The following is a 26838-nucleotide window of genomic DNA, read 5'->3' on the forward strand; positions in this document are numbered from 1 at the left end:
TTTTATTTTCTTTGTCTCTTTTCAATCAATAATTATTAATCAAGCCAAGTACATTTTTTTACAAAAAATTTTAAAAAAGAAAATGAAGACAGAATCATTTCTTACTAAGATATAAACTCACAAAATCTGTAAAATTAAAGAAAATTATTTTTCTTTCTATTCCTACGTCAACACAGAGTATGTACTCACAATTCTTCCGGTAAATTGGAAAAGTGAATGAAAACCAGAGATCAAAACCAAACTCTTTAATTCATTACCACAGTGGTATATGAAAGAAAACAACATCAATAAGTAGAATAAAGGTAGTAAATTTTGCTTTACAAATTGTTTTAGTAGGCAGGAGTTAAAATTAACATTTTTAAACTAAAATGGCAATGGTCCTACCTTCTTCATTGATTTATGCCCCAGCCCAATGCCCGACATTCAACTTCAGATCAAATTAGTGAACAAATGAACACACTTCATTCTGCTGGGTCACTGCTATGACTGATCAAGATGCTAAATTATATATAAATGACAATATCTAAATGGAAGGCTAAAGTGATATGTTATATATTTCTGCTATTAAAAAGAATTTATTTTAAAAGAGTTTCTTTAAAATAATAGTATTACTTTAAACATTTGCTGTGTGCAAAGTACTGTGCCAGGGACCGCATAAAGACAGAACATAGTCTTTATGGGAAATTGGCTATAAATAATTAAGTAGACAACCAAGGCAACCAATTTGCCTCTTAAAAGCATGGCATGCAAACCAGAAGCCAGTATTTAAAAGCCCATACAATTTTTCTGCTGCACTTAAATATTCTGAGGAGGAATATAATTTGATAGCTCAGTTTCTTGATTATAAATGCATTAATTTTTTAAAAGCATACAGTTACCTTCTTATAGATACTTGCTGTTGTCTGTTACCCTTCTTACTTTATATTCATCCATAACTAAGATGGAAACAAACAGGCAATTGAGGGAGTGGCACATAGTAAGCAGTTAACATATGGTAGATAAAGTTCTCCCATAACTTCATCAACTATCAATTGATAATTATCAATTCACTTAATAATATCAATAATTATCAATTCACTTAAATTGTGTGTTCACATTTTAATCCCTTATACCTAAACTTTTATATTACATAAGAGTATAGTTCATATACAAATAAAATGCATATATGCAAACACTTAAGTCATGTGCATAGAAGGAAAATCAATGAGACAAGGTTCATAATTAAGTTGTCATGGCAATTATATCAGAACCTCACTCTGACATGTATAGTGTACAGTGAGCTCTCTGTAAGTGGTTATTATTGTCACTTGAAATGTCAGTGTAAACTGAATTCAATAGGAAGTCTCTAAGAAGTAATTCAAATTATGTTATGAATTACTTAAACCAATGTACAAATCTTCTAACTGTAGCAAGAAAGCATTTGAGGATAGAGAGTGGTCCTAATTGAATTGGTAATGCTAGGTAACTATATTAGTAGCTTTATTACTCAATAAGAGTTCTTGTTAACTTACCCAAACAGGGTCTTCCAACTCCTTGAGAGCGGTAACCTCGTGGACATACACAACGGTAGCTGCCTCTTGTATTCTCACATATCTGGTTATATCTGCACTGATGGGTCCCATCTTTACATTCATCAATATCTACAGACATGGAGGCAATAAAAAGTAATAACACTTCCTCTTTCAAAACCCAAAGTCATTGTATTTAAAATGAACACTCTTTAGAAAATTGCCAAAGGTTGCATTTTTCACCATGTGGTCGAGACCTGGAATCAGAAAACCTGGGTTCAAGTCCTAGCTCTGCCACTTCTTAACTTTTCCTCCTCTTGCTCCCAACTATGGAAAGAGTTTTATCCTCAGCCTTTTTTTTCCTCTCCACTTCTCTACAGCCTCTCCTCCCTTGGCCATCTTATTTACGCTAGTGACTCTAGCAAGCTGGGTGAGGTAGTCTTAGGGCAGTAGGACTCCTTGCTTCTCATCTACACTCCCACATTTCTAGCTGCCAGCTGGTCACCTCTATCTCCATGTTCTACCAGCACAGTACTTCAAACTCAACATGTCCCCAGTGTCTTATCACTACTCCCTTATTTATGATAACAGCATTCTTTTTTCCCGAGCCAACCAGCCTGCAAACATCAGAGTTATCTTTAAGTTATCCCTTCAGTTTCCAAGATTGGGTAATTCTAATTCGTTCATTCAAACACATATATCCCCACTTTCCATTTCCACTTGGCTATATTTTTGATGTAGCTTCTTAAACGGTCTTCTGATCTTTTAGCTCATCTCATTTCTTTCTTTATTTTTTAAAGATTGACACCTGAGCTAACATCTGCTGCCAATCTTCTTTTTCTTCTTCTTCTTCTCCCCAAAGCCCCCAAATACAGAGTTGTATATTCTAGTTGTGAGTGCTTCTGGTTGTGCTGTGTGGGACGCCACCTCAGCATGGCCTATGAGCAGTGTCATGTCTGTGCCCAGGATCTGAACCAGAGAAACCCTGGCCCACCGAAGCGGAGCACACAAACTCAATCCCTCCGCCATGGGGCTGACCCCAGCTCATGTCTTTTCTAATTCATCTTATACATAATTCGAGCCAATATTCTTAAAAATATTTACAGTTGCACATAACTGCATATGATGCTCTGAGTTGGCTACTATTCTTAGGAGTTAAGAAAAATATTTCTCTATATACATGTTGCTGAAAAGAGTCTTTGAAATCTGATATTCCAACTCCCTCAGCATTTTTTTTAAAGTATACTAAACCCCCATGTACCCCAACAATATTCCTTCTCCCCTGCCTCTTATATATTCTTTTAAACAAATCCAAGACATATTGTAACTATATGAATAAATACTTCAGAATGAAATTTTTCAAAAGTCCATTTTTAAAATGAGAAACTTAACCTCAAATTTCTGCGTCATCTTAAGACATGTTCAAAATCAGATAGGTGTCAAGAAGGAAGGGTGAAGTTGAACACATTATCTCTAAGTCCAGCTCTTTTCCTTTGTACAGGAATTTCTTTCTTTCCTTTTTTCTACCACCTCCATCTATTAACATTCCATTCAAGGCTAAATGTGAGTTAATGTGATCACTTCCATGGCACCTCTGATAGTCATTCCTACTAGATATCACTCTCAATTTTATCTGTACCTCTTTTATGGAGTTTCAGTCTGTCTTGTATTATTATTTGTTTTCTTTTGGTTGGCCATTCTATCCCAGTAGATTGTAAGTACATGAGAGCAGAAATGGTATCTGTTTCATTTTTGTAAATCCTGAAATTCCTAGTTCTGCTAACTACGGCAGACTAGTACAGAGTAGGCACACAAATATACTTGGGAGAATATAAGTTCCTATATTGTCTGGTCATTGATGTGACATTTAAAGAATACTTAGTCCTAAAGTAATTATATTTTGAACTTTTAATAAATCTCTACAAACATAATTTTTTATCACCCCCTCATGGAATTCTAAACATACCCTAAATTTCATATTAGAAATAATGTGACGCAATATTAATTTATGGGGATAGTAAACTATGTAAACCCAATACTTAATTGATGGGAGCTCAAAATGGTCATAGGTCTCCATGGTGAGCTTCCATTTCCTGGTACAGCCAACTCTGGAACTCCAGAGTTCGACCATACTAGAAGTTGGGAGTAAAAGAACCCATGGAAAAAGAAACATTTCTTTGTTAGATTAAATGTATTCTAATTACTAATTTAAAAACTGGATGCCTTATTTGGCTTGTTGATGGTAAATGGATCTCAGTCATCAAAAGAGCTAGAAACTCACCAATGCAGGTTCCATTTTCTGCCTTGGTCATTCCGTTTGGACAAAGATCAATGCACTTGTAGCCACCGCGGGTGTTCTTGCAATGCTGATCTGGTCTGCACACACTCTGTCTACACTCATTCACATCTTGGTAAAAGAACAAGGGCAATGCAGAATGAGAAAATCATTTATTCCATTTTTCCATAGAAATTATACCTTTGTATTTTAAGGATATTGTAAACTAATATACATGTTGATTATATAATCATTGTGTAAAGTTAAAGTGTTTAAACCCACCAAGGTCTGTAACACATTTTATTTTATTTGTTGAGGAAGATTTACCCTAAGCTAACATCTGTTGCCAATCTTCCTCTTCTTTTTTGCTTGAGGAAGATTAGCCCTGAGCTAACATCTGTGCCAATCTTCCTCTATTTTGTATGTGGGATGCCTCCACAGTGAGGCTGATAAGTAGAGTGGGTCTGTGCCAGGATCCGAACCCATGAACCTGGGCCGCTAAGCAGAGCACATGGAACTTTAAACAGTGGGCCACATGGTCATCCCCTGTAACACATTTTATTTTACAACAGAATAATACAAATAAAAAACAAAGTATTTCTTCACAGAGCTGGTAGCCATACCAACCACCTCCTCCTCCTCGAAACATTAAACTTACATACATATTACACATAACTTTATATATTATGCTTTTGTGAAAAAATTTGGCAAATATAATAGGGGAAATGTTAAAAAAAGTGGTTATGTCGTTAGAAAATTAAGCCTATAAAGTAAAGTATTTGCTTCCATTTTGTTTTTGCATGGATTACATATGTGATGGATGGTGGGTGTCCTCTATTTGAATCCAGCCCAGGACACAGCACATGGATTAGATTAGACACCATTAAGAAGTCACAAAGACGGGGGTTGGTCTGACGGCACAGCAGTTAAGTTTGTACGCTCTGCTTCGGCAGGCCAGGGTTCACTGGTTCGGATCTGGGGTGTGGATCTACACACTGCTTATCAAGCCATGCTGTGGCAGGTGTCACACATATAAAGTAGAGGAAGATGGGCATGGATGCTAGCTCAGGGTCAGTCTTCCTCAGCAAAAAGAGGAGGACTGGCAGCAGATGTTAGCTCAGAGCTAATCTTCCTCTAAAAATAAAAAATAAATAAAAAAGAAGTTACAAAGATGTCATTGCTTTGAATGTAAAGTGTTTTCTTACCCATGCATTTTCTGCCTTTGAGCTGATACCCAGGTTCACATCCACAGTGAAAACTTCCTATGGCATTGAAACAGTGGTGGTGACAGGGGCTGGATTCTTGACATTCATTAATATCTGTTACATGAAACAAAACTGTCACTATATGTTGTTAGGTTAATTTCTCCCACATGTTTAACATTTTAATGATCGTCGATAATCATCATGTTGAAGATCTTCCCTAAAACTAATCCGATACAATTGCTCTTATATGATCTGCCAGATAATGGAAGCAACTGCTGGGGAGGGTCTCTCTCTTCAACACTCCTCAAAGGTAGACATTAGCTAGTGACTCAGAAGTATGTCGATGCCGCACTCCTCAACTTTAACTAGTTTACCATATGCCTCCCACTCCTGTTCCTAGGAAATCTCAGCCCTGGAATGTTGCTGACAGCCTGGAATTCTGAGGAAAGGGAAAAGAAAAAGGTAAGGTCTTCTGCAATTTCTTTTGCAATTCACTTTTCGTCCTATTTTTGCTGCTATTAGCCTGAAGCAGGTCTTTATCACCTTGTGCCTGATTGACTACAGCAACTTGAGCATTTCACCTCATCTGTAGTCACTGCCAAATTAATCTCCCCAAATACCATCTGGGTCATAGTGTAAAAAAGACTCACAAGCATGAACTCCCCAGACTCGTGTGCACTTGCCTGTTTTCTGTACCTTCTTCTCTCTTTCCTTCCAGTCCCAGAGGAGAGAGACCTCTTCTCTCATCTAAGAAAAGTCCCTCACCTTACATTTCCAAACTTGAGATTGCCAAGGTCTTATTTTGTACTTTGTTTTCCATTTGAGATCTTTGAATTTAATGTTTCAAAATCCACACATGTTAATATAAATGCAGAAATGTGATTATACACTTTAAAAAGACTTTCTCAGTGCAGTTTTTTCTTCTTTCTCTTTTGCTTGGCCTCCCTTATCCCTTTTTACTCCCCTTGCCCACCAAAGCCAACACATTAACAATCTAGTATAAATAACAACATACCTCTTCTAGGTACACATATATATCTCTACCTAAATACATAAATCCATTTAATTTTTCTCTGGTTATTGCTTGTTTTCCAGTGACATAATTTTTTCTACACAAGTTACATATACTTTCCTACATGTTGGTGTTCTCACTCAACAACACCCCATGGAAATTCCTCTAAGCCAAACAGTTGAGCTCCATTCCACTCTTTATAATGACCACACGGTGTGGATGTACCATAATTTATTCATTCTTTCTTCTATTGATAAGTATTCGGTTTTGTATCCACTGTTTCTGCCTCTATGAAAAATCTCGATAGCAGCTTTACTCGTAATTGCTAAAACTTGGAAGCACAAAGACCTTCTTCAGTAGGTGAATGGGTAAATAAACAGTGGCACATTCATACAATGGAATATTATTCAGCACTAAAAAGATATGAACCATCAATCCATGAAAAGACATGGAGGAAACCTAAATGCATATTACGAAGTGAAAGAAGCCAGTCTGAAAATGCTACATACTGCATGACTCCAACTATATGACATTCTGGAAAAGATAAAACTATGGAGACAATTCAAAAAAAAGATCAGTGGTTTCCAAAGATTGAGGAGAGACGGGGATGAATAGGTGGGACAAAGAAGATTGTTAGGGCAAGGAAGCTATTCTGTATGATACCATAATGGAGGATACATGTCATTATTCATTTGTCAAAACCGATAGAACGTACAAGACCAAGAATGAACCCTAAAGTAAACTATGGACTCTGGCTGATAATGATGTGTCAGGATAGCTTCGTCCTTGATAAAAAACGTACCACTCTGCTGCAGATGTTGACAGTAGGGGAGGCTATTCATGAGTTGGGGCAGGGAGTATATAGGAAATTTCTTTACCTTCTACTCAGTTTTGCTGTGGACCTAACACTGCTCTAAAAACTAGAGTCTATTAAAAAAAGTCCTGCAATAAATACTCTGTTAGTCTTATGCAATGGAGTTTTATGAAATTGATTCTATTAGTTTGTTCTATATAATTTCCTCTCTCACATAGAACAGGCAAATGTTATTATTCCAAACCACTGTGATACAAATATTTAAAATAGCCATGGAATATTATATCTATAGATACTATCAGGAAGTTCAATCTATAAAACAAAGTTCACTTTACAGGATTCAACAGGCAGGCGATCTTCATTCTTAGCATAATGAAGATAAAGCGAGGGCCTCCGTTTTTATACCTTGACAACTCAGCCCATCAGAAGTTCTTCGAAAGCCAATTCCACAGCGGACCACACAGCGATAGGATCCAATGGTGTTGTCACAGTCCTGACCAGCATGGCAGGTGTGTCCACCCAAAGCACACTCATCAATATCTGCAACAAATTGCTTGTAAGTTGAAGAAAATCAACCTGAGAACCTGCTGTGAAGTATGGATAAGAAAGGCCGTGAATGATACTTGAAAAATATACAAGAGCAAAAATGTTGAACATTTTGGTTGTGTCATTTCGGGTGGGTTAAATAGCAGATAAGCTCAAAGCAACACAGTGATATCTTCACAGACCAGCCCATCCATTAGACCACTTATAAATTCAGTGGCTTTAAAAGTTACTTCCCAGGGCTGGCCTGGTGGTGTAGTGGTTAAGTTCACATGCTCTGCTTCGGCTGCCCAGGGTTGATAGATTTGGATCCTGGGCACAGACCCACACACTGCAAGCCATGCTGTGGTGGCATCCCACATGTAAAGTAGAGGAAGACCGGCACGGATGTTAGCTCAGGGATGATCTTCCCCAAGCAAGAAGAGGAAGATTGGAAAGAGATGTTAGCTCAAGGCCAATCTTCCTCACACACACAAAAAAGTTACTTTCCCTTTCTGACATACGTTTTCCCAGTCTCTCAGCAGTGCTTTGAAAATTAATGGAAATAATGTATATAAGGTGCCCAATCCATACTGGATCTTCCATAAAATTTATTCCTCTCCCTCCTACACCTCTGCTCCCTCTCTCTTTTGTGTTTAGAAGGGGGCCTCCTGGGGCATAGAGAGAGAAATCCTTTCCTTTTTTCATGATTTTTTTATTTATTTATAGAACTAGATTCTTACACAATTCTAACTTTGAAATATACCTCGAGTCTGACAGAAAAGTATTTTTTTCCTAATGTTCCCAAAGTGCTACCAAGATTGTGCAATTTACTTAAGTTCTTGATAAGCTCTTTATTCCCTAGTTTTCTCATTGTAAAATGAGTCTGGTAATAGTCCTGCCCGCCTCTCCTCATTGTGTTGTGGGGATGGAGAGAGCTCCTGCCTATCGAGTGTCCCACACGAAGGCAGTGTGTGAGCAGTATTCCTTCTTTCTCACTTTCTTGACCTAACGAAAATCTTTTCTCTGTGTTGCTAAGTTGGGGAAGGAAAAAGTAGGAAAGAAGAGCATAGGTCTATCACACTTTTCCTAGTCAGAGACTGTTGCGACGATTGCTTAAATGTGCCTATTAGATTTAGCTTTGTGAATACCTTGACACGTTCTTCCATCCGGAGCTATGGTGAGGCCTTTTGGGCAGGAGCAGTAGTAGGTTCCCATGGCATTGTGGCAGACATGGGAGCAGGGACTCCCCGCTGCACATTCGTCTTCATCTGAAAGAAGAAACAAAGAGGCCCAATTCGTATGTAAACCCCCTACTTGCTAGGAGCTACTGAAGTCGGTAAAAATAGTTGCTTATAGAGGCCAATGAATTGAATCAAATGTAACAGAAAATGCTCTAAGTGCCACAAAATGGGAACACTAAATAAAAAGTTAATTTTAGGCCCCCAAACTATCATTGATAGTGAATAGACGTTTATATGAATTCTAAAATAGCAATAATGATAGCTAAGATACAATGACCACGTACTGTGTTCTAAATGCTTTTTACCTACCTTAGCTCATCCCTCACAACATTCCTAGGAGACATGTATTTTTATTACTATCCTCATTTTGCATAATAAAACTGAGGAACACGGGCCCACCCCGTGGCCTAGTGGTTAAGTTTGGTGCACTCTGCTTCGGCGGCGTGGGTTCAGTTCCTGGGCGTGGACCTACACCACTGGTCTGTCAGGGGCCATGCTGTGGCAGTGACCCACATACAAAATAGAGGAAGATTGTCACAGATGTTAGCTCAGGGTGAATCTTCCTCAAGAAAAAGTGGAAGATTGGCAACAGATGTTAGCTCAGGACAAATCTTCCTCAGCAAAAAAACCCAAAAAAGCCCTGAGGAACAAAGAAGTTAAGCAAATTGCCCCAGGTCACACAGGTCATTATAGGCAGAGCTGGGATTTGAACCTGGGCAGTATAGTTCATAAAGACCACCTTTTAACCACTATACTGCATTATACTGCCTACCAGTGAAAGAAAGGCACTGTGTGTGCAAACTTGAGCTCCCCAAGCTACTTAGCTGTTTCCTTATCTGTGACTCTCTTGTACTGGGAATTGGACGGGATGAGGCCGGTTTAGTCATTATCCTCAGCCCACAACGCTTCCCTGTCCTATGATTGAGCAGTTCTAGGGTTAGGTGACTTCGAGTTGCATTACTGCTGTTTCACATCCATGGCAGTCAAGCGGCCAGATGGAGTCCAGCGTTTTGTCCCTGTGCTCACTCCTCCTCTGTACTTCATCACGGTCCCTGACACACTTGACTGTGGCCGAATCAGAAGAGGCCAAGCGTGTCCATCTTAAATTCAAATCCAGCTCTGCCACCTGATAGCTGGGTGATCTTACGCACTCTACTTAACTTCTTTACATCTCAATTTCCTCACCTACAAAATGGGACATTTATAGGAGTGTTGTGCGATTAAATTTCTAGCAAAATGGCAATAGATGGCCAATAAATGGTATCCACTAATAACATTTTTATCAAAGTAAAAAATGCATTATTTATTCCTGTACTTACCAGCACAAAAGGGTCCAACCGAGTCTAAGGCAAACCCAGAGGGGCACCGATTACTGCGATCTCCTACCACAGAGAGAAAAGCGAAATTAACTGACCTGTTAGAACATTAGCATCTTGTTTCTTTCCAGTACAATCTTCCCTGGGAAGATATGCCGAAGATGGAGCGCATGACACAACAAATGCAAGAGGTGAAAACAAGCAGGAACGGAAAACTTTTCCTGTTTCTCCACCAAGAACGGAATTAATCATAGTCCAGAGATGGTTGGCAAGCCACCAATGGAAACGTTTTCTGCTTAAGTTGCTAACAGTAATCAAAAGAAAATTAAATAAAATTATTCTGTGATAATAAAAAGGATCCAAGATTAATGTCTATGCCAGGCATAAGCACAGGCAAAGTCCTAGTGTTCCAGGCATTACTTACTCTGTTTGTTCTAGAAGTAGGAACGCTATTCTGGAGCCACTTAAAATAATTTATGCCAGCGAAAAACAGAAACTCTAATGAGGAAACCTCCTCCTTGTGTGGATCCCCTCCATTTGCAATGTGGAGCATCTGGGTCAAGTCCTTGCATGTAGTCAAAGCAAGGGGAAACAGGCATATCGTGATAGAATAGATTTAAGTTAGATGTCAGAAAAAAACATATTAGCAAGAATAAACAGGTTAGTTAGGGACTCTCTTTGCTTAGAAAGTAACTGTGTCTTGACTCATTAAGCAGTTTAGCAAATATTTTTCAAACATGATTAACCTGCAAAAACTTAAATGAAATTCATCTTTCAAGTTACCAAAGTAATGTGTGTGTGTGTGTGTGTGTGTGTACACACAACAAATGTAAAAGACAATTGTCAATATAATAAATTTCTCTTAAGGGAAATTTTATTTAGTTAATATCATATATTCAGTTCATATTCAATCTCTTAGAAATTATCTTAGATTTTCTTTCAATTCTAAATGCATGAACTGTGTTTATTTTTATTATTGTTTTAGGTGCCCTTCCTGGAGAGAGTCTAGGTATTAGTTAATTTTTCAGATTCATTCACTTTGGAGGGCCTCTGATTACATTATTTGAGCCCTGCAGTGGACATGAAACTGTTCAAAACTGTTTTATATATTTATATATTTGGAGGGTGTAAGAAACACCACTCCAATGAAAATAGTTCCTTGACTAGAAAACTAGTCCTATTTGCTATTTTTAAGCAATTAAATTGCTTAAAACCTTGAAAGCAGAGATTCATGACCCACTTCTACCCTGAGTATAAAAATGACCCTGCGTGTCTTCCTGTGCCTGCAAGGGAACGGGAGTAGGATGGTTGGGATAGAAACATCCGGAGCACACTGCTGAGTGATCACTGAATAGTTATGGTGTGTCACTTAGTTCTGTGAGCTTAGTGGGCCTTATTTCATTTAAATCTCACAACTCCCATACTCCCATCACAACCAAGTTCAGATGAGGAATTTGAGACTGAGGTTACGTCAGTTGCTTAAAGTCAAAGAGCCGATCTAAGCTGGAGCAAGGATTCAGATGTGAGTCTGTTTCTCTTTCAACCACTGCACTCAGGAATACAACTCAGGTTGTGATTCTGTAATTCACGCTTCGTTTTTCTTTATCCACTCACTCACACATTCCTCAATCCAACCAGTATGTTGTCTAGGGCACTGTGTTGGGGATATAATTATGAAAAAAAAATGTGTCATATAAACATAATAAGTTATTATCTGATAGTATTTTACATTTTTGGTTCTAAACGGGGGTGACATCTTCCACTAGGTGGCGTTTGGGAAGTTTTGGGGAGATAATTTGGCTGTCATGATGATAGAGAGGCCTATTAACATGTAGTGACTGGAGCAGACCCTGGGGCAGGATTTATAGTATTGCAGCGTGTGAGAGAATGATGCAAGATGAAGATTTATCCCCTGCCCTGAAAGATTTTCATGCAAGTGAGAAAGCTGTTAGTAATTATCTATGGCTACAACTCATCTCCCACATATGAAACATTTTTTTGTGTGATTAAAATATAGAATGAATTTTCCAGGAATGCAACTGTCATATAAATTGATGGTTGACTGTACATTATTTTATTCAGAACATTGCCAAGAATTGTTCAATGTCTTGTAAAAATCACACTGAGGCTCTCTATATAGGTTCAGCCATATGAATACTTCTTTCTTATCTTCTGCTGTAGCAACATCTAAAGATTTTCATATTGAAATACACAATATTTTGTTATAAACTATCTTTCTTTTATTCTTTATATTACAGTTAAAGTATGTTATTTTGGATTATATTAGTTATGATTTTCATCTTGACATAGTAGGGGAGCAATACAAAATATTTGTTTGTTTGTGTCACAGTAACGTATGATAATTGGAGAAATGTATAAAATTCCCCAAAACCTTGTCATTTGGAAAAACTACTGACAACATTTTGACGTTTTTCCTTGTAGTCACTTTTATAAACACACACTTCAAAAAATTAGGCTAGGCTCTTTCACTCTACAGACTAATAATTGCTAAACTTGACTGATCATAAAATCTCTTGGAGAGCTTATTAAAAACATAGATTCCTTGGTCTAACTCAGACCTGCCAAGGAAGAAGCCTGGGAATCTGTGTTTTTAATCAGTATAAAGGTTTCCTTATAATCACTGTGGTGTGGGCAACCCAGGTTTGGGTCATACTGCCTACTGCCTTTCAACTACTATTACGCATATACATTCCCTTTTGTCACTTTTTACAGTTATATTGTCAATACCTAGAACAGTGTCTGGTACACAGTAGGCACTTAAATACTTATTTTTTTTCTTTTTGAGGAAGATTAGCCCTGAGCTAACATCTGCTGCCAATCCTCCTCTTTTTGCTGAGGAAGACTGGCCCTGAGCTCACATCCATGCCCATCTTCCTCTACTTTATATGTGGGATGCCTGCCACAGCATGGGTTGACAAGTGATGCATACATCTGCACCTGGGATCTGACCTGGCGAACCCCGGGCCACCAAAGTGGAACATGCGAACTGAACCGCTGTACTACTGTTGAGGGCTGGCCCCTCAACAAATACTTTTAAATAAATAAATGAGCTAAATATTCCTTTAAAATTATTTTAAGGATTATTTAAGAGTTTATCATACAGCTGTGCTATTATTTACATATTTACCTCTTACTTCCAGGACATTTATTATTGGCCATTTCTCTGATTTTCTTAGGGCAGGCTTCCAGAATGAGAAAACTAATAAGACACGAATATGTGAAAGGCTACTGATACATACTGCTTTCCAGAAATGTTACACAAATTTACAACCCTTGCTGGCAGTGTACGAGGGAGCTCATTTTCCCATACCTCTCCACTACTCGGTGTTTATTATATATTTTAATATCTGACAACGATAATTGGAAAATGGTACCTCGTTGCTGCAATTTGCATTGTTTTCTTTGCTAACTGATGAGGTTAAACAGTTTTTCACATTCATTTTGTCATTATTGTTTCTTCCTTTGTGGATTTCCTATTCATAGCCTTTATGTATTTTTCTACTGGGGGGTTCGTCTTTTTCTTATTGATTTTTAAGAGCCTTGTATGTATTAAGGTTAATCATAGTTGTCCATAATATCTAATGCAAATATTTCTTTTTTGGTGTATATCGTACCTTCTCAATTTTGTTTTCTTTCTCTCATGAAGAAGTTTTAAAAAATTTATTTGTAGTTAAATTTATTTTTTCCTTTATTGTTTCTAATATCTTCTTCTGATTAATTTGTAAAATATAAGTATAGTTTATATTTAAAAAATAAATCCATTTCATTTAAAACATTTTTAAATTATATTGATTTATATTTGTGAGTTGTCTTGATCAGTAGTTTCCAAATGCCTGTGTGCAGACCAGATACATTGGAATCATTTAGGGGCTGTGCTAAAAATACTGACTCTCAGGCCTTACCTTAGACTAGCTAAACCAAAATCTTTGTGCCTAGAAATCTGAACTTTCACCAAGCTCTCTAGGCGATTCTAATTGCACTGTAACCATAGCTCTAATCTCGACACAACATAGAAGAGAAAGAACAGGCTGGTTAAGCAACTAGGAATGCAAGCTTGCCCCCTGGTGGTCACTTAAAAAGAAATTGCAGGTACACAATTTTTGCAATTTACAGAAACAATGTCAACAACAAATGGGCACATGTATCAGATGTAACTCATAGAATCATAGTATCTAAGGATCGTAAGGGGTTTTAAAGGTCCCACAGTGTGTTTTCTTCTATTTTTGGATCCAAATCCTCCAACAACATCCTTACAAATATGACAGAGACCTTCAAGGAGGTTTAGCCTTAGAGGATTTACATGATTGAGTAGAAACTGTACATGACTTTTCAAAAATTATTTTAATTCCTCTAGTCTCAGATGGTAAAAATTCATTTTTAATCAAAGTCTTGTGTCATCTTTTTAAAATTTATATGGAGTACTGCAAAAGGTAGAAACAGAGGTTGGCTTTGAAAGGTAGGCATTACTGGGGAAGAGAAAACATAACCCTTCATTCCAATGATTCTTTTCTTCTGTGAAAGTGACCTGAACATGCATAACAAGAGTAAAATGAGGCGGTGGTGGTGCCATGTGGTGGAGGAGGTGTGGGGTTCTGGGCTCCACGGGCTATGAGGCTTCATAAATCTGTGATTATCTCAAAAAATATGAAGACGCACTCCTAGATTACTACAATCTCAAATTTGTTGAAGCAGTTCTAATAGATGTTGAAAAAGAAAACGGTCACATGCACAACTGATGAAAGCAAGAGTGAATAGTAAAAATGAATTTTTAGTGTATCCGCTGAGCATGATAAAACAAAATGAAGCTGTTTAAAATCTACTTGGATCTATCAAGGAAAGCCAGCACAAAGCAAAACACACACACTCCCAAACCTAATAAGAATCATTTTAAGTGTACTCACGGGAGCCTAAAGTTCAAAGTTAAAGTCACTCAAACGGTTCGTGTCTGTAACATAACTGCATGTAAGTACCTCCAAGCAGCAAAACCCCATTGAATATGGAATGTTAATTGTTGTGGTGTCTCTTATGACTGAAAAAGAAATCTCAGGGTATAGACACATCAAAGAACCACACAGCAGAGGGCAACTGCTGAGATCAAGGGTTGTAGAACTATGCTTGGAATACAGTTCAAAAAATCATAATTTCCAGGAACAAGAGATGACGGTTGGAATCCTGATTACTGCTGCATAGCTTTGAAAAGTTGCTTTTAAAATATAGAAACTTTTTTTGACTAGTTTAGGTTAAGATACACTTTTATACTATGTTTCAGGAATTTGTCAATTCCTTAACAAATATAAGATTCAGAACAAGAATGGACTTTATTACCCAAAGAAAAATTGTTCTGATGGAGTGTATATTTTTATTTTTTATTTTTTTGATTAATCAATTTTATTTTTTTTACTTTTTTTCTAATTAATTTATTTTTTATCTAATTTATTTTTTGTAACATTGGTTTATAAAACATTATATAAATTTCAGGTGTATATCATAATATATTTCAAATTCTGTGTAGATTACATCAGGTTCACCACCCAAAGACTAACGACCATCCATCATCACACACATGTGCCTAATTACCCCTTTCACACTCTTCCCTCTCCCCTTCCCCTCTGGTAACCACCAATCCAGTCTCTGCTGCTATGTGTTTTGTTTGACGTTGTTTGTGTCTTCTACTTATGAGTGAGATCATATGGTATTTGACTTTCTCCATCTGACTTATTTCACTTAGCATAATACCCTCAAGGTTCATCCACGTTGTCAGAAATGGACGGATTTCATCATTTCTTATGGCTGAGTAGTGTTCCACTGTGTATATATATACCACAGCTTCATTATCCATTTGTCCCCTGATGGACACCTTGATGGTGTCTTCCAAGTCTTGGCTATTATGAATAAGGGCATCTATTTTTAATCCTCTCTGTGTATGTAGACTAGAACAATAACAACTCCACTCTGCTTTACGAAGAAGCATATTAGTAAACTAAATGTACTAGAACTCCAACTGGATTGGCTTTACCACAGAGCTTTACCTATCACAACAGACATGAAAAACTTGAGATCATCGTGTTCAGTCAGTCTCCGCCTTAACATCCTTAGTTTGAACGGCATCAATGCAATTCTTTTACCCTTTTAGGAGGACTGGATGGCATAAAGATCTGGACTTTTCTTTAAGCAAATTACCTTTGGAAATTGAAGCATGGATTTTAAAACCCAATGTCTCTTCTAACTGGTTGTAGTCAGATTCCACAGAGGATGCATGAAGTGTTTCCACCAAGAAAGGCATTCTTCCCCGTGCCTGATCATAGAGAACGGTGTGGTTCCATGTGTATGGGACACTGATTCCATCAATGGTGAACAGCCGGGTTGAGTAGGCATACAGCTGCCCAGGACCTGTTTGCACGTAGTCCTCTGTGTAATCCTAAGGAGGACAATATGGATTTGAGGATCAGCATGGCTCATCTTAGTTTTTTTGCCTGGAGGGTACTATGAGACGCAGGATGAGGAAAAAAATGGCTTGGGGGTAAAAATACATACTTCTAAATAAAATTGTAATTGTACAGTAGTGTTCAGGAAATAAAGTTTGAACCTTTTAATTGTAACTACATGAGTGTCATAATTTTACTGCCATAAATTGTAGTTTAATAAGGGACTCAAAGTTGTAGGTCAAGAGTAAAGAAAAGATGTGAAGGGTAATTCTTATCATTCTTTGATTCTGAAATACTTTTATGGATGACATACAAAAACTTTTATGCAAGAGTTACTATTCTCTGTGTCTGTAGGGAATTAAACATATGGCCTAAATCAACATAGCAGTGATCTTGGTCCCGATAAGCAGGGTGACAAAACCACTCAGGGATTGTGAAGACTTGTCCCTGAAGATTTTTAAACGAAGACCAGACAGCCATTTCTAACCTTCGTGGTTTAGACAGTGACTCGCCAAAGCGAACAAGGGAAACTACCCACGTTCCCTGCGCTCCTTCTATGGATCTTTGACTCACACTCTTACCATTAATCCAGTAAACAGTGAAGGCAATGTATCCCGACACGTTACCTTTACAGTGACTTCCGTGGGTGATTGAAGCTGCAGGACATAGCCACTCACAACGATATCTAGCAGCAAAGAACCATCAGAATCCAAGCCCCGGGCAATATGAGTCATCCGCAAGATTTCTCCTGGGAATGACAATGCGCCATTTTAGTAGCAAAAAATATATGGTTTGTGTAAGCACAGAGCAGATTTACCTTACATACCAGTTCAGCTATGTTATTTTAATTCAAACTTGAATGAACATAAACCATAAGAGAATTAAATTAGCACTTAGTCCTCAAATTAAAGAGTTAGTCTTATTGAATTAAGTTTGTTCTAAAATTTCTTTTTATGTGACAAAAATGTAGCATATGATTATGTGAAGGATTCCAGACTTTAAACTCAAGCAATAGCAAGGCAGTTCTACAAAAATGGATTGCCTGAGAGAAGGGACAGACAGCTTCACCAGGCAGCCTGGCAACAACCACAGGTCTGGCCACAGGGCTTTGTTCCTTCTGGATGCTTCAAGAAGCAGCAAAGGGGCCTCTTAATAAGCGGATGGCCATGAAAAGATCCACTTGTTTCCTGGGTTGATTAAAGCTATGCCCTTCTTCCTTAAAGATCCCTGCCATCGAGACTGACCACCTTTGAAGATGCTTGAACTGCAGGTCTAGGAAAACTTGTATGCACTTGCAAGGGACCGCGAATAGCTAACACACATTTATTAAGACTAAGGATAAAGCGAAAAGCCTTTAGATTTGCTTGTTTTTATTTCCATCTTTTTGATAAAGAATCTCTGTTAGGTGTCCTAACCTCAGGTGCATAGACAACAGCCATTAGTTAATAGCAATGACTCATTTTCCTGCTTTGTTTTGGCTTTTAAAACCCTCTCTAAGGATTTAAAGAGAAAACATACAGAAAAGAAAATGCTTTGGGGATATAAAAATCACTATACTGTTTGAAAACACATGGCCTCTTAAAGACCTGCATCAGTAAAAGTTTACAGGGAAATATGAAATTGCTTTTATATCATTTATGATAAGATTACATCAAAGACTCAAATTATTCTCTGCGGGAACGTACATTTCTTAACCACTAACTTTTAAGGCACTCATATCTTTTTATAGTACTAGAATATTAAGTTCAGCTGGCACTAACCAGTTGCAAATTCCACTTGGGTTTCTCTTTTGAAGACTGCATTGGTGAGGGTAAAGCCATTGACTGCTTCTCCTATTTCCTTTGCTGTTGTCCAATAAATGGGATTTAGAATAGAAACTATCTTTCTCATTGCTGGACCTAAAGAAAAAATAAGGTGAAAAGCAAAATTTTTACAGTCCATTGTTACTATTGTCTTCACAGAATTCGTAAGGATGAATCCTAAATAATCTTGAATAACGAGAAAATAAATACCAGTATCTCGCATCTTTAAGAGTTTGCCATTGGCAGGACGTATTTAAAGTGCTAAAAGGAAAAAATCTACTGCCAAGAATACTCTATCCATCAAGGTTGTCATTCAGAATGGAAGGAGAGATAAAGAGCTTCCCAGACAAGCAAAAATTAAAGGAGTTTATCACCAAGAAACCAGTTCTGCAAGAAATGCTGAAGGGACTTATTTAAGTGGGAAAGCAGTGACCACAAACAGAGATAAAAAAAAAATTATCAAGAAAACAAAACAACAACAAAAAACCAGGCAATAAAATCACTTGTAAGGTAAAAGTATAGTAAAGGTAGCAGATCAACTACCTGTGAAGATAATGTGAAGGTTAAAAGACAAATGTACTAAAATCACCTATTTCAATGATAAGAGGGTATTGGATAGACACACACTAAATAAGAGTCTATATATGATTTGCAAAACATATAATGTGGGAGGAGGAGAGTGAAAAAGTAGAGCTTTTAGAAAGAGGTCAAGCTAACGGGTCTATCAACTCAATACAGACTGTTATATGCATAGAATATTAAATAGGATCCTCATGGTAATCACAAAGCAGAAACCTATAACAAGCAAGAAAAAAAGTAAGACAAAAGAAATCAAACATATTACTAAAGATAGCCATCAAACCACAAGGGAAGAGACCAAGAGAAAAAGAAAGGAACGGGGAAGAACTACTAAAACACCCAGAAAAAAAAGTGACAAAATGGTAATAAATACATATTTATCAATAGCTACTTTAAATGTCAACGGACTAAATGCTCCAATCAAACGCCATAGGGTGGCCAATTGGATAAAAAAACAAGACCCATGTATATGCTGCATACAAGAGACACACTTCAGACCTAAAGACACTCACAAACTGAAAGTGAAAGGATGGAAAAAGATATTCCATGCAAATGGCAAAAAAAGAAAGCAGGGGTAGCAATACTTATATCAGACAAAATAGACTTTAAAACAAAAACTGTAACAAGAGACAAAGATGGGCACTACATAATGATAAAGGGAACAATCCAACAAGAGAATATTACACTTGTAAATATCTATGCACCCAACATAGGAGCACCTAAATATATAAAGCAATTATTAACAGACATAAAAGGAAAAATAGACAGTAACACAATAATAGTAGGAAACTTTAACACTCCACTAACACCAAGGGATAGATCATCCAAACAGAAGATCAATAAGGAAACACTGGCCTTAAAGGACACATTAGACCAGTTGGATTTAGTAGATATATACAGAACATTCCATCCAAAAACCACAGAATACACATTCTTTTCAAATGCCCATGGAACAGTCTCCAGGACTGATCACATATTAGGCCACAAAACAAGTCTCAATAAATTTAAGAAGATTGAAATAATACGATGCATCTTTTCTGATCACAAAGGTATGAAACTAGAAATCAACTACAGGAAGAAAACCAGAAAAGCCACAAAAATGTGGAGATTAAACAAAATGCTACTGAACAACGATTGGGTCAATGAAGAAATCAAAGAAGAAATCAAAAAAATTCCTGGAGACAAATGAAAATGAAAACACTACATGACAAAATCTGTGGGATACAGCAAAAGCAGTTCTAAGAGGGAAGTTTATAGCAATTCAGGCCTACCTCAACAAAGAAGAAAAATCCCAAATAGACAATCTAAAAGCGCACCTAAAGGTACTGAAAAAAAGAGAGAAGAGAGAAGGCTCAAATAAATAAAATCAGAAATGAAGGAGGAGAGATTACAACGGACATCTCAGAAATACAAAAGATAATAAGAGAATGCAATGAAATGCTATATGCCAACAAATTGGATAATCTAGAAGAAATGGATAAATTCTTAGAAACATACAACCTTCCAAAACTGGACCAAGAAGTAGAAAATTTGAATAGACTGATCACCAGTAAGGAGATCGAAACAGCAACCAAAAACCTCCCAAAAAATAAAAGCCCAGGACCAGATGGCTTCCCTGGTGAATTCTACCAAACATTCAAAGAAGACTTACTACCTATCCTTCTCAAGCTCTTCCAAATAATTGAAGAGGAGGGGAGGCTTCCTAACTCCTTCTATGAAGACAACATTATCCTGATACCAAAACCAGACAAGGACAACACAAAAAAAGAAAATTACAGGCCAATATCACTGATGAACATCGATGCAAAAATTCTCAACAAAATACTAGCAAATCGAATACAACAATACATTAAAAAGATCATACATCGTGATCAAGTGGGTTTCATTCCAGGGATGCAGGGATGGTTCAATATCCGCAAATCTATCAACATCATACACCACATTAACAAAATGAAGAATAAAAATCACATGATCATCTCAATAGATGTAGAGAAAGTATTTGACAAGATACAGCATCCATTTATGATAAAAACTCTAAATAAAATGGGTATAGAAGGAAAATATCTCAACATAATAAAGGCCATATATGACAAACCCACAGCAAATATCATTCTCAATGGAGAAACACTGAAAGCTATCCCTCTAAGAACAGGAACCAGACAAAGATGCCCACTGTCACCACTCTCATTTAACATAATATTGGAAGTCTCAGCCAGAGCAATCAGGCAAGAAAAAGAAATAAAAGGGATCCACATTGGAAAAGAAGAAGTGAAACTGTCACTCTTTGCAGACAACATGATTTTATATCTAGAAAACCCTAAAGAGTCCACTAAAAAACTTTTAGAAACAATAAAGGAATACAGTCAAGTCACGGGATACAAAATCAACATACAAAAATCAGCTGCGTTTCTATACACTAACAAGGAAGTAGCAGAAAGAGAAATTAAGAATATAATCCCATTTACAATTGCAACAAAAGAATAAAATACCTAGGAATAAACTTAACCAAAGAGGTGAAAAATCTGTACACTGAAAACTATAAAATGTTGAAAGAAATCGAAGAAGACACAAAGAAATGGAAAGATATTCCATGCTCTTGGATTGGAAGAATTAACATTGTTAAAATGTCCACAGATTCAATGCAATCCCTATCAAAGTTCCAACAACATTTTTTACAGAAATAGAACAAAGGATCCTAAAATTTATATGGAACGACAAAAGACCCCAAATAGCCAAAGGATTCCTGAGGAAAAAGAACAAAGCTGGAGGTATCATACTTCCCGATTTCAAATTATACTACAAAGCCATAGTAACCAAAACAGCATGGTTCTGGCACAAAAACAGACACACAGATCAATGGAACAGAATTGAGAGCCCAGAAGTAAACCCACACATCTATGGACAGTTAATATTCGACAAGGGAGCCAAGAGCATACGATGGGGAAAGGAGAGTCTTTTCAATAAATGGTGTTGGGAAAACTGGACAGCCGCATGCAAAAGAATGAAAGTAGACCATTCCCTTACACCATGCACAAAAATCAACTCAAAATGGATTAAAGACTTGAATGTAAGACCCGAAACCATGAAACTTCTAGAAGAAAACAGGCAGTACGCTCTTTGACATCGGTCTGAGCAGCATATTTTCAAGTCCCATGTCTGACTGGGCAAGGGAAACAAAAGAAAAAATGAACAAATGGGACTACATCAAACTAAAAAGCCTCTGCACAGCAAAGGAAACCATCAACAAAACGAAAAGACAACCTAACAATTGGGAGAAGATATTTGCAAACCATATATCAGATAAGGGGTTAATATCCAAAATATACAAAGAACTAATACAGCTCAACAACAAAAAACCAACAATCTAATTAGAAAATGGGCAAAAGATCTGAACAGACATTTCTCTGAAGAAGATATACAGATGGCCAATAGGCATATGAAAAGATGCTCAACATCATTAGCTATCAGGGCAATACAAATCAAAACTATAATGAGGTATCACCTCACTCTGGTCAGAATGGCTACAATTAACAAGACAGGAAACAACAAATGTTGGAGAGGATGTGGAGAGAAGGGAACCGTTGTTCATTGCTGGTGGGAGTGCAAACTGGTGCAGCCACTATGGAAAGCAGTATGGAGTATCCTCAGAAAATTAAGGATAGATCTACCACATGATCCAGCTATCCCACTGCTGGGTATTTATCCAAAGAATTTGAAAACACAAAGGCATAAAGATACTTGCACCCCTATGTTCATTGCAGCATTATACACCATAGCCAAGACTTGGAAGCCACCTAGGTGCCCACCAAGGGACGAATGGATAACGAAGATGTGGTATTTATACACGATGGACCACAAGAAAAGATGAAATCTGGCTATTTGTGACAACACGGATGGACTTTGAGGGTATTATGCTGAGTGAAATAAGTCAGAGGGAGAAAGTCAAATACCATATGACCTCACTCATAAGTAGAAGGTAAAAACAATGAGAAACACACATAGCATGGGAGACTGGATTGGTGTTACCATAGGGGAAGGGAAAAGGGGGAGGGCAAAAAGGGTGATTAGGCTCACATGTGAGGGGATGGACTATAATTAGTTTTCGGGTGGTGAGCATGACGTAATCTACACAGAATTTGAAATATATGATGATGTACATCTGAAAATTTAAAAAAGAAGAGTTTGCCATTGGGATAGAACTAAGGACTATTATACTGATCATTTAGTAGTAGTATCCTCTAGAAATTTTAAGTGGAAATAATAAGATGAAGAATAATGTATAAGCTTTTGAAAAAGAGGCCTATTAACAACTTTTCTAAGTAAAGAAACTTACCAAGACTGCGAGGTACATTGGTAATTTTGGCGTGTATTATTCTGGTATCAGAGGTAGGGCTATCTGTTACTGTGGCATTAAGGAATGCAATTCCAAATTCAACATCATTAATATTTCCAATAACACTTCCTTTGGCTCGCTGGGGCCCACCTGTTGGGGGAAGAAAAAACATTTCTGGATAAGGAAACAATTTCATCAACATTACATGGGAGAAAAGAAGGCCAGTATTCATAGATGCTACAAATCTTCTCTCAAACATTGAAAAGATCATATGACATATGAGTTTAAGGGTGAAATGAATAAGCTTTCAAAACATCCTACTCTCACGTAACACTCATCATCCCCTATAAATCTTTCCAATCTGTGCACAACATAGCATTATTTCACAATGCAAAGAATACAATCAGTGCCCAGTCCCAAAGCCAAAATAACGTTGTGTTTATTGATGGTGATGAAATGAAGATAACAATGAGAGTTTATTGAGCATGTCATGCACTATAGTAAGCACCTAATATGCCTTAACTCTTTTAATCCTATCAAAAATCCTATAAGGTAGTTTTAAATAGCCACAGTTGGCAGACTAAAAATATTAAGTTCAGAGAAATCAAGCGACTTTCTCATCATTGCATAGCTAGGATGGGGTGGAATGAGGATCTGAACACAGATATGCTTGGCATCAAAACTCGTGTTCTTTCACCTGTTGCTTTCTTTGTGAAAACATAGAGGGGAAGGAGGCATCACCAACAAAACAGCTTCCAAGACTTGTGACAGGTCACTGTCAACACCAATGGCTTGTAGCTGAGGGGCATTGTTCAGTCTTGGGCTTCAGATCAAGGACTTACCAAGTTTTTCTTCATACATGTATATCAGAAAATGCTTAACTTGAGAAAAATGTGAGAAGGATACTGTACTTTTAACTGTGGTGTAAAATTCATACCAAGACAATCGGGTTGAAAACAACTGTGAGTTTTTAAAAAAGTATCTCTACAGTAATTTTATGCCTTCTTTTGATTGTTCAACAAAATTATTAGTTACTAACACAGAATAGGTGGTTACTGAATACTTTTTAAATGAATTACATGCTTTGACAAGAGAGGGAAACATATTGGGAAGGAGCTGATAGTGAAATTCATAAATATTTGCTGTTTGATGCCTTTTAATTGAATATATTTTAAAAGAATCACAAGACATTTCAGATATTGTTATGTATTATATACTGGGGAGAAAAACAATTGTATTCAATTGTAGAAAAATCTGTAAGTATAGTACTTTGCCATTTTAATTTGCATTACTTTGACTATTAGTGAGAGAGAACATTTTTTCACGTTGGTTCAGATTTCGTGTTCTGGATTACATTAATTTCTTCATCAAGTATTGAGGATACCATGGTAAGAAGGAAAAAAGAAAGACGTGAGCTCTGTCTTCATAGAGCTTATGTCTGAACAGGGAAGACAGACACTAATTAGAATTCCACAAATAAATGTAAAATTGAAATGTACTGATATTAAGATATCTACTGCCCAGGGGAGTCTGAAAAGGAAGGAAAAACAGACTGAAGATCAGATGGAAGTTTAGGTCTTAACTAAGTCAGGGAAGGGCTTTCCGGGTAGAGGAAACAGCATTTGTTGCCTTTTTAGGAGGTGTTGGCTTGTCACATCTGAGAAACCATAAGGAGCAGAGAGCTTAGAGAGTAACGGGAACCAAGCTGCTAGATGATGCAGAGTAGAGAGTAGGGCCAATCAGGACCTGGTAGGCCATTTTGATTCTTATCTTTAGTCCTAAGCAGGGAGAAAGAAGCGCCGAAAGATCACTAATTCACTTGGTTCTCTGAGTCATCGCTAAAGAGCATGGCCTCCCATTTTGACATTGGTTCTCTAGTTTCCAGAGGAACTTGAATCCCAGTACTCAGCAGATGTCTCCTGGTCCTGGTTACCTAGTTGGCATCTTTGAAACTCTCTGCCAGACTCTGTAAATACAAATTGTCTGCCTATTTGGCCTTCCTTCTGCCACTGGGGCCCTGGTACTACCAGAGGCTGAGTTACAATGCACCTCCACTGAAACTAGAACTGTCCCCATACCTACATGTTAGAGCCTCAAAATTCTTGGTAATCAGTTGATCTGTTGAGCAGACACGTTGAGCAGTTGACTGATAGACACTTGCCCTTTTAGTTTGTTTAGACCCTATAAATCTTTTCACGTAACTTCTCTTTCACTCTGCCAAATGGGCCTTTCTGATTTCCAGGGAGATTTTATTTCTGAAGCAACCTTAAAGCTTTGGAAAGTCCAGTGGTATCTTGACACTTCAACAATGAGAAACTGTTCTTTTTGATCTCCTCACAGCCCTTAGAAAGTCTGTTCTCTGAGACGAGTACCCTTAGCATCATCCACCATTTCTTGAGACACCAGCAAACTCTTTACAAGGTCCATAAGTTCTAGAATTCTGACTGTTCTTTCTGAATTTTTACATCACTTATAATATCTAGCCATGTTACATGACTTGGGTTATGGTAGGTCAACTTCCTCTACTTTTGTCCCTCGAACTGAATTGGCCTCTATTTTACTTTCTATATTCATATTCTCCTTATTTGCATCTGTGAAAGAACAGCCTCCAATTAGACATTATGTTTCTGCTCCACTCTCATTTTTCAGCCTGGAGTCTCAGCCTGGCTTCCTCTTCTTCCAAGCCCTCTTACCCCTCAAGCCCAGTACTACTATTTATGGCTAGGCAGACCATAACCTTTTACAAGGGAGCCTGGATGGGGGCAAGCCAAGGCTAAAATCCAGCCTGAGTTTTGGTTGACAGCTGTACCAACTAGGGCAAAGAATGCATTTTTCCTGATTCTTCCTCCCAGACTGGGTACTGTTTTGTAACTTGTGGGCTCAGAGTAACACCCTTTATGTAATTTTCAGAAAGGCTATAAATGTGCTAGCAGTGGTCTTGCCAAAATCTAACTTAGCTGCTTACCTGGGCATGCTTGTATATTGCATCTGGATACCTGAGTTGCATCTCCTGGACAGGGGCGACCACTTTTAGATGGCACTGGAGTGTTGCACAGCCGTTTTCGAGTCTTTTCACCTCCTCCACAAGAAGCAGAACACCGGCTCCAACTATGCCAGTTTCCCCAACTTCCATCCACTATGAACAAGAATGGAATGGTCAAGATTAACAAATCGGTTTTAAATTCTACACTTAGGGCGACCCTGACTATACAGTTTTTATTTTAAGATCTGGAATGATGGGGCTGCTACAGTAAGCACTAAATGAAATGTTTTACTCCTGCTGCTGCCAGGGAAGCTCACCAGGACACATCTCAGTGTTGCATCTCTGCATCTGGGAGTCTGGGCCCCCACAAGCTCTTCCTCCATTGGACGGTCGAGGGTTATCACACGTGCGGTACCGCCGCATCTGCCCTCCATTACACGTCCGGCTGCATATTCCCCAGCCACTCCAAGGACTCCAGTTCCCATGAGCTACAACACAGAACCATTGGAGAAGTGCTGAACAGTGACATTCATCCAAAAAGTATGAAAAGACTCTCCCCAGGAAGTGAAAAGAAACACACACATCTATAAATAGGCAACTTCCAAAGGCAAATTCGCTAGCTGTTGTTTTGATCAGAAACTAGGCACACATTCCAGTGATTGTGCAGTTCTATTTAACCTACAATTATTGAGTCTTACACTATTCTAGGAAGTGAAGGATATGAATGAGACAAGGTCTCTGCTCTTGATGAGTCAAGGCTGTAACATTCAGGATACGTCGGATTCAGATGCTGCTAGGG

General features: G+C 37.7%; 1 protein-coding gene across 8 annotated transcripts in view; it reads right to left on the minus strand.

Annotated features, from left to right (window-relative positions):
- Positions 1-26838, minus strand: part of HMCN1 (hemicentin 1) — a 436035-nt gene that overhangs the window by 13102 nt on the left and 396095 nt on the right. For 5 of the 8 annotated variants that reach the window (XM_044757668.2, XM_070496978.1, XM_070496979.1 and 2 more), the window contains 12 exons: positions 26357-26527; positions 26022-26192; positions 23057-23206; positions 18103-18240; positions 16969-17090; positions 16098-16335; positions 9900-9962; positions 8488-8607; positions 7220-7354; positions 4989-5102; positions 3790-3915; positions 1512-1640 (listed from right to left, as the gene is read on the minus strand). In XM_044757668.2, the coding sequence (XP_044613603.2) occupies positions 1512-1640; positions 3790-3915; positions 4989-5102; positions 7220-7354; positions 8488-8607; positions 9900-9962; positions 16098-16335; positions 16969-17090; positions 18103-18240; positions 23057-23206; positions 26022-26192; positions 26357-26527 (1677 nt within the window). Of the gene's footprint in view, positions 1-1511; positions 1641-3789; positions 3916-4988; positions 5103-7219; positions 7402-8487; positions 8608-9899; positions 9963-16097; positions 16336-16968; positions 17091-18102; positions 18241-23056; positions 23207-26021; positions 26193-26356; positions 26528-26838 lie in introns of those variants that run through there. The other 3 variants (XR_011498041.1, XR_011498040.1, XR_011498042.1) reach the window with 2 other exon arrangements.

The sequence above is a fragment of the Equus asinus genome, chromosome 25 (genome assembly GCF_041296235.1).
Source record: "Equus asinus isolate D_3611 breed Donkey chromosome 25, EquAss-T2T_v2, whole genome shotgun sequence".
Lineage (NCBI taxonomy): Eukaryota > Metazoa > Chordata > Mammalia > Perissodactyla > Equidae > Equus > Equus asinus.